General features: G+C 32.6%; 1 protein-coding gene across 9 annotated transcripts; it reads left to right on the top strand.

Annotated features, from left to right (window-relative positions):
- Positions 1-223: 223 nt before the first annotated feature.
- On the top strand, positions 224-6,950 carry LOC101245680 (bifunctional protein FolD 1, mitochondrial). Of its 9 annotated transcripts, none has more exons than XM_069287693.1 (5): positions 224-475; positions 1,290-1,606; positions 2,044-2,187; positions 6,093-6,260; positions 6,417-6,950. In XM_069287693.1, exons 1-5 carry the CDS (start codon positions 295-297, stop codon positions 6,585-6,587), a joined length of 981 nt encoding a protein of 326 aa, XP_069143794.1. In that variant the 5' UTR covers positions 224-294; the 3' UTR covers positions 6,588-6,950. The 9 variants fall into 9 exon arrangements, with proteins under 9 accessions (XP_069143794.1, XP_004244964.1, XP_025888117.1 ...); XM_004244916.5 differs by having other exon boundaries at positions 236-475; positions 1,951-2,187; XM_026032332.2 differs by having other exon boundaries at positions 240-475; positions 1,272-1,606; positions 1,936-2,187.
- The last annotated feature ends 2,391 nt before the right edge of the window (positions 6,951-9,341 follow it).

Raw genomic sequence — 9,341 nt, 5'->3', positions numbered from 1 at the left:
AATAAAAAATTCCCCGAAAATGTACAAAATATATAAAAATATAGAAAATGCCATCAAAATACCTCAAAAAATTCTCAAACTGCACTAATGACCTTAGAAATATGAAAAAAAAAAGATTAAAATTTTAATGTTTTCGGAATTGTTTGAAAAATAACAAAAAATAATAATAATTTTTGTTGGTAATTGCACCAATGAGGGAGTATTGTTTTAAAACTTGGAAGGTGATATAAAAAATGTTACCATAAGAAATCCTAAAAGAGATGTATAAAAATTGGCATTGAGATTTGGGAAAAAATGATCCCTGTGAGAATGATGAGAAAAATGGTGTGGGAGAGAAGCATGAATAAATTATCAAGAGGTCTGAGTTCGTCTCAGATTCGAAAGCCAAGGTCTCCATCTCTTGTTTCACTTGACCTCATCGATGAGTGGTCTTCCAGTTTCACTCGTTCTCACTCTCATCCAATCCAAAAATCCAGTAAGCACTGCCCTAATTCTATATTTATTTTTGTTTCTTTTATAACAATTTTGTAACACATTGCTTCAATTATTAACTTTTTTATTGTGTTCTTGCCATCTTGTTTTGTTTTGCTGAGATTTTGAAGAGGAAAACTCTCTTCACCTATCCCTGGGATAATAAATTACTTACTTAAGCCATCATTCTTAGGTTACTCATATTAACCTTAAAATACAAGTATAAAATTTATTACCAGTCTAGCTTCGATCACATATTTGATTAGGTACATTACTGGGTTCTAAGTTTTTTCTCAACATAATCATCTTATGGATTTGTTCTGTGTTCTTGAGAAGCTTTGACTCATAGATGTGGCTGTATTTTGTGGTAGTCAGAAAATGGTGTATGAGTATTTATCATTCTTCCAATGCTGGATAGTTTTTTCTAGTCAAGTGCATACTTCAATTAGAGCACTCAATGCTATTTAGTTGTTATTTTGAGGCCAAACTTAACAGAGGAACCAAATTTTAAAGAAAAATTTGGGGTAACAGGACTCTGTTATATCTTAAGGACCATTTACTTTGGATTTTTCACCTCACATTGCCAAACTATGCTTCCGATCTCGCTTAGCCTCCAAAAGTAAATACTTGTCAAATTTTCATGCTACACAACCTTGGTTGTTCCATCACTTTAGTATTGTACAGTCATGCTTTTTGATGATCCTGTACACTCACTACCCTTAACTGTTCTTTGCAATTCCGGTTTTTCAAGTTCCCTATGATTGAACCAAAAAAGAAACAAAGAAAAGTTCTGCTTCTAGTTAATTTCTTTTCAGCAGCCAACAATGATACTGCTAGAATAATTGATGGGAGGTCTGCTGCCGAGGAAATTAAATCAAGCATAGCTATAGAAGTTAGCAGGATGAAGGAGTCAATAGGAAAGGTCCCTGGTTTGGCTGTAATATTGGTTGGCCAAAGGCGAGATTCTCTTGCCTATGTCCGTAACAAAATAATGGCTTGCCATGAGGTTGGGTTCAGATTTTCAATTGCTGAACTCCCTGAGAGCTGTACAGAAGACGCTGTCTGTGATGCATTGTCAAATTATAACAAGGATGCATCAATCCACGGTATTCTTGTGCAGCTTCCTTTGCCACAGGTAAATCTTCGACTAAGTAGTATGTGCTTATTCATTTTATGTGAAAGACATAAGAAAGCATGAAACTATCAGTCTCCAATAATTTAGTTGATACTTAAACTTGAGAATATATTTCTTTATTCGTTGTTTTTTCCCAAACTAGATGTTAAAAATGGCTGAAAACAAAGCTCATCTTTATTATGGTCAGATGGAAGTTGGAATTCAGAATATTAGATATGAAATTTAGGAGAGATATCAATTGAGTCTGTGCAATCACAGTCTATATGGTGTAGTCATTATGCTTTGTCCCCCACCCACCCAGTGTGTTATATATTTTCTGTTGCTAACAGAAGTCATTGGAACAGCATTTTGATGAGGGAAAGATTTTAAATGTACTAAGCTTAGAAAAAGATGTGGACGGATTTCATCCATTAAACATTGGGAACTTGGCCATTCAGGGTAGAGAGCCATTGTTCATCCCGTGCACTGCTAAAGGCTGCATCGAGTTACTGCTAAGTTCTGATGTTGAAATCGTTGGGAAGAGAGCTGTAGTGATTGGGAGGAGCAACATCGTTGGATTACCTACTTTTTTGTTGTTGCAGGTAATAAATCTGTCACAGATAGCTGTTGGTTTATTTTAATATTGTTAATCCTGTTGTTCTCAAATATATGTGCCTCACTAAGGTGTCAGCTATACGCCAATAGCACATAGTATTAGACATGAGATTGAATAATTAGTCATTCATACACATATTTTGTCCAATTATATGTCGTTGTGTATTTTTCAACAACCACACCATTGTGGTATTGTTATACTAGAGTATTGTTAACACGGAGTATGTAGCCTTGCAATAATTAGTGTAAAATTTCCTTTCTAATGCTAATTTAAGTTAGTTCATACTAAAGTTTAGTGTAGAAGATTGAGTGCTAATGATATAATACTTTAGTATATCAATTAAGTGATAGCTTTATCAGTTGTATTTGCATAATTTTGTCTGTGATTAGTTTAAATGGAGTAACATGGTCACTAAGGATTCATATAGTGTCATGGACTGAAAATCGGGGAAGTGATGATACCTATCTCAACCCCCACGGGTAGGGAACCCAATCATAATCACAAGATGAAGAATCAAGTACGTTGAAGTAATACTAAAAAACATAATATTTGGATGTTTGGAATTGACTTCTAAGTGACTTATAAATTAAAAGTTAAAAGTTATAAGTTAGTCATAAGTTGGTAACACCCTACTTTTGACTTCTAAGTGACTTTTTAAATTACCCTAAAAGTTCCAAAACTAAAAAAGAGTACGGCCCAGTGGTTTGGACTTGGGACTTCCATGTTGGAGGTCTCAAGTTCGGAACCCATTGCAAGCGAAAGCAAGGGGTTTGCCTTATGGGTTGAGCTCGTCGTATCGGGCTTGCCTAGTGCGGGTTACCTCTCCTATGTGGTTTGCGAACTATTGCATAGGAGCGGGGGTTTTACCCTGTGCGCACTCAAAGGGTAGCGTAGCGGTTGTGGGTTTCCCTTGTTAAAGAAAAAGAGTTTAAAAGTAAAAACTCACAAAAACAATAAGTCAATCCAAACACCCACTAAGTCATAAATCAATCTACCTAAAACTCACAAGGGAATGTGACAATAGATACATAACTCCCCAAAATCTATTGTCAATAGTACAAGCCTATGTGAATTCAAATATAAACTTCAATTCTACTATATCCTAAAAGAAGAAATGACGTAAAATAAGACAAGGATAGAGGAGATCCAAGGAACTGTAGATCGACCAAGTAGCTACCTCGGAATATCGAGCAAAAGATCAATCCACTACCAACAACATGAATTTGAATACACATGTACTCAAAAACATCGTTGATTAACCCAAATCCTAAGTGATGGCGAGGGTTAGTCCTAAATTGCTCTGTGTCGATACTTCGCACAAATACCACTCATTACAAATAATATAGACCTTAGCTAGCAGCTATTGTTACAAAAACATATATAAATTAAGTCCAGATATTCTAAAATCATGGTATAGTCAAATAAAAGTTATGAAGTCAGTTTCATAAGAACTTATTCACTGACACCATAACAACACCAAATTAAGAAAAATGTAATGGACTCATATGATGCATATGTCTCCTACCTGGCCAAAAACAGGTGTACCAACTACAATAGTATAGCTAGCTAATTGGGAACTTGTGAGGTCCATATACCGCCTCCGGATTCTGGATCCTCTGTAGGTCATCGAAAATATATTAAGGAAGGCACCTATCTCATAACTTTATCACAGTATTATCAGATCATTTCCCTTGTGCCACAAGAGAATGATATGATTCAACAAGTTCTAACTCCAGGCTTTAAAGAAGAGAAGAAAGACTATGCATATGAACTCATATGAAATATTATAGAATATTTTAAATACAAGAGATAAGACATCATTACTGCAAATGAGAAAGCCTTCTAGTCGCGGAAAGATCTCAAATTCACAGTGTCTAGAAATTATGTATCATGCTCACCAGGCGAATCGACCCAAGTGTCTTTCGGAAACAACCTCTCTGCTTCCACCAGGTAGTATTAAGGTCTGCATACACTCTACCCTCCCTGATCCCATTTAGTGTGATTTAACCTATATGGTGATGTTGTTGCTCACTAAGCAAATCATATCATCAGGCAACAACAAGACAAATTACTTATCATGCTTCCAACATACATAGAAGTCATGAATCAATTAAGCAATCAATATCTGACTGCTACCTAGAACATGGCATTTGTATCCGCATAAGTGGTCGTCATCTCACTTATACGGGCCCCCATTACCCATTCACACTGTCAAACAAGACATTAAAAATTCAAAAAGAGTTGAAAAAAGTCTCAAATTGCCTTAATTGAACTCAACAAGTTAAATTATGGTTTACCTTCCTCAAAGCCTTTGGACGAGTGCAATCTGGTCAAATACGTAACCTATATAAGTAAAGGAGTCAATAGACACCCATATTATTTTGCTTTTACTCGAAGTCCAAATGGTCAACTTCAAGCCCACAAGGGCAAAATTGAAATTTTCTTTGAAAGTCATGTTAGCCATAACATACGGAACTTAAATCTAATATTTCTTTAAAAAACGGAGGTCAAATCGACCATCAACTAATCAAAATACAATTTCATAACTTTAACTCGAAAATTACCATTTTCCCAAATTAAAAAACTGATTTAAAGGTAAACTGATAAATAATAAGCGGGAAATGATTAAAATAATGACTTAGAATCTTACCCACTAAAGAAATTTTGAAAATCCCTTTTTCAGTCGTCCCAAAATCGAGTTGTCAAGTTGAAGTTAAAAAACAATAGGTTTTTAATTCTATCAAGGTGACTTCCTTCATCACAAACGGGACGAACCATATCTATGCATGGACTCCACCCAACCCTAGCGAACACATCGCCTAGCCCACCAATGTGAGCACACTCGCTGATGCAAACCTGCTTAACCTTTTTGCGAACGTGGTCCCACCCTTGTGATCACAAAGACCATACCTACTCCTTCACGAACGCGTCGAGAGGCTCGCGAGTGCGAAGAAGGATTTCTCCTGCACTGGATCTCTCAAAAACTAGCATTTGCATGAAATTCTCTAACAGGCCCTTGGAATTTGTTCGGACTTCGTGAAGACAAATCTAATATGCTAGTAGATTGAAAATGACGTTTAGAATCTGTTGGAACCATTAACATGCTAAACATAGGTCGTCTTGACCGAATGTTGACTAAGGTCAACTCTTCTAAATTTTCAAGATCCTTACCAATGACCCAAATCTCATCCGAATGCCTTGGATCCTAACCATAAGTCCAATAAACTCAAAAATCACCTTCCAGACCAAACAAAACTATTGAAATTCCATTCCTAGCTCATCTTCCTCAAATATTGACTTTGGTCAAACATTTCAACTTCCAAATTTAAAAAAATTGTCAAAATCCTGTCCAAACACTTTGGGAACTATGCCACTCATCACTGCACACCACAAATACTATACAAAATAGACGGGTAAGGTACACCAGGGAAAACACTTGAGAATCTCAAAATGACTTTGAAGGTTGTTACACATTGCCGACCCCGGACTTTTTTTCCGACTGAGGCATAGTTTTTGTTGTACAAGTTTTATAAGTTGAGGTTTCATTTCCCTTATCATATATGTTTTTTTCCGTTAACTATGTTCCTGACTATTTTAAATTTTTGAGGTAAATAGTTTTAGTAATGTTAAACAATTTTAATATCTTGATGTTCTACGTTTCTATGTATAGTACTAGATTGCATATGTATCAAGATATTGCAAAAGCATAATGAGGAAATAAACACTCTGCAGTCTGTTTTGTATACCAAAGATGGGATTGATTTATTACACTGCGTATTCCAGTCTTTGGTAACAAGACAGTTTTGATTGCTTATATTAATATAATCTCTCCATATTAAAGTCTATCTATTTTGTTCGCACCATATCAAACGGTGTGGACAATGTTTGCAGAGGCACCATGCAACAGTAAGCATTGTTCATGCATATTCAGAGAATCCAGAAATTATTACTCGTGAAGCTGATATACTTGTGGCAGCTGCTGGAGTACCTAATTTAGTCCGTGGTAGCTGGTTAAAGCCCGGAGCAGTTGTACTTGACGTAGGAATAAACCCAATTGTGGTAATTGCTGAAGTTCCTCCGTAATATTGCACTATCTTGTGCACCTAAGTGCATGACAGTGAAAGTTAACTCAGTTGGATTATCATAACTTTTCTGTCCGAAAGAGTAAATTGATTTAAATAATTGTGTACACATTTGTTTGTTTAATTGGTGCAGGACCCTGAGAGCGAACATGGTTACCGTTTGATTGGTGATGTTTGCTTTGAAGAAGCAGTCAGGATCGCTTCTGCTGTAACCCCAGTGCCTGGAGGTGTAGGTCCCATGACAGTTGCAATGCTTCTTCTGAACACCCTTGAAGCCGCCAAACGCGCACTTTGTTTTACTTGATTTTAAGGTGGAGAAACTCCTAAAATGTCTCATTTCTTCCGCTCCATTGGAAGCATGGAAATGAGATGAATGCTTACTAGCTCAAATTTTGCACAATTGGACTTGTGTCTGGTAGACCAATCACTGTCATTAATCGAACCCGGCGTTCCCAACCACTTCAAGCTGCTGACCAACAGAAAGTAGCAGGTTCACTATTTTGGGATGATGCACTGAGATAATGACATTGGAGGACAGAATAGCTAATAAAAGTGATTCCATAATGCAGAAAATTCTCTTATATAACTAACTATATTTATGTATATTGGTTATCTTCTTCAGGTAACTTTTGTTTCCACATGAGGCTGACCTTTTAAAGCTAGAAAATCTTCTTTTTTTTTCCGAAGAAGATACCTGCATGTGCTTATGCTATGCACATATAGAAGACAAAGGCCCTTGAAACAGAAGGTTCACATATAATAGAAAAGTAAGAAATTAAGCAAATGTCTTTATTATTACAAGTGAACTTAGCCGCGCTTCGCACGATCATAAATAACTCGTTTTATTTGTTAAAAAAAAATAAAATAGTTGACTGCTAAAAGTTTTGTGATGGTTTTCTGTTGTGTTTAATTCAAATATATCATATTTGAAGTCTTAATCAAGTTTATTTTAGTATTGAAGTTTTTGCATTTGTTGCAATTTTAAATAGCTTAAGTTAAGAGTTTACATTTTATGACCTCATTATATAATTTTATTGGATGTGTATTTCATGCTTTTATAAATTTATACAATTTTTTAAAATCCATCTTTTATTCTTCGTGTATATTTTTCATTTTATTTGTATTTTCTCACAAAATTGAAGAATTTAAATTAAATAGAATCATAAATATAGAAAGCTCAGAATATCAAATTGTCATTATCCTCCATGTTCATCAAATTAAAAAAAAAAATATTGTGGTTCAAGTAAGGTCAAATATAGTTTATGTAGTTACTTTTTTCCTCCAAATATTATATCTCTTAATGTTTTCTTTTTTAATGTTCATTTCTTCGAAAATTATTATCCCTTCTCCAATAATTATGAATCAACTATGTTTCCACCTTTCACAAATTTTAGTTTGTGAAATATTTTGTAAATAACTTTCTTTTTTGACTAATATTTATTACAAATATAATATACTTATTATTTATATAAAAAGAATAGATTGAGAGAGATATATAGACCCAAATTGCACAAAGAACATGAAGCATTAGAAGAAATTAATTATTTGAAGCAATCTCTTTATACTTTATCAAAATGTATATAAAAAATTTAAGAAAAACTTTCCAAACAAACTTTATCAAAAAAAGAAGAAGAAGAGAAACTTTATTATTGTAGCATATGTAGACATTTTTTATTTTGAGATAAGAAAAATACCAAATTTTATTAAATTGTTATGTGCCTTCAAAGCATATAGATAGTCCACTTTGTCAATTCCTTTTTTTTTTCAATCTGTAAATGAAATACCAATTTAGTAAATTATGATTTTTTTTAAAAAAAAAGTTAGGATACCACAAATAAAATGTGAGATTGTTAGATATGATTTAATATTATAACAATAAACTTTATAACGTCTTAAAAGAGAGTAAAAGAGAATAGTAACAAAATTTGCATATATTAATAATGACAGTGTTTTCATCAAACTTGAACATGTGTTCATCTTATCTTTCACCATAAACAATAAAAATGATTCACAAAAATATAAAAAGTATGAAAAAACCACCAATAATAATGAACAAAATAACACAGAAGAGAAATAAAGAAGGAAAAACACAATAAATAAGAGTCATCAACTAAACTAAAATAAAACAAATAATATTACCTATCAAGTTTGAATTTTGAATTTGAATTTTCACAAACAACATTGACATATGCTCATCTTATCTTCATACTGTAAACAAAAAATAGTTAATGATAAATAATCTAAACATTATAAAATTATGCATAACAAAATAATTTACTTAAGTGTAAATATAATTAGAAAAGAAAGAAATTCTTACCATTGGTAAGGATGATATGCTTTAGTATTTATAGTAGTCAATAAATTTGTAACTTAATTGAATAATATGAATTAAAAATATAGTAATAAATAAAATTGTAACTTAACTTGGTATTAACTATCTTAATTGTAATATAATATTATCTTTAAGAAGGAATATAGAAAGATTTTAGGAAATAGGTGATAAATGGTGAACAAAATTATAGAAATTATTTTAATTTTGATTATTAAATATCTTAATTCTAATATAATAATATCTTTAAGAAGAATAAAGAAAGGATTTTAGGAAAAGGTGATAAGTGGTAAACAAATTAAAAAAGCACATCTTAATTTCTACAAATTTTTAAGGCATGAAAATAAGAAAAAAGGCACAAAGAGGGGGGAAAAGGATGAAAAAGGTTTTGATGAATGGACTTATAACGAAAATATTGGGCTTTATTAATTTTTCTTATGTTAATGGATTATTTGCCTATAATAAGCGGACTTTAAATAAGTATTATTTTGTGATACTTTTTAAATAAAATTTTATTTAACAAAACACGTAGTAGGAAATAAAAATAAAATTACATATATACATACTTACAAAAAAAAATTCAAAAAATTCAATGTTATATTTTATAATTAGAAGAAGATTAAAATAAGTAATTAATAATTTATTAAGAGTGGAAATTAGAGAGATATTAGTTATGAATAATTACTTCTTGAAAATTGGCATGTGAAGAGTTTTTGTTGTAAATATACC

The sequence above is a fragment of the Solanum lycopersicum genome, chromosome 8 (assembly GCF_036512215.1).
Source record: "Solanum lycopersicum chromosome 8, SLM_r2.1".
NCBI classification, from domain to species: Eukaryota; Viridiplantae; Streptophyta; class Magnoliopsida; order Solanales; family Solanaceae; genus Solanum; species Solanum lycopersicum.
This window is presented reverse-complemented; position numbering and strand designations above follow the sequence as displayed.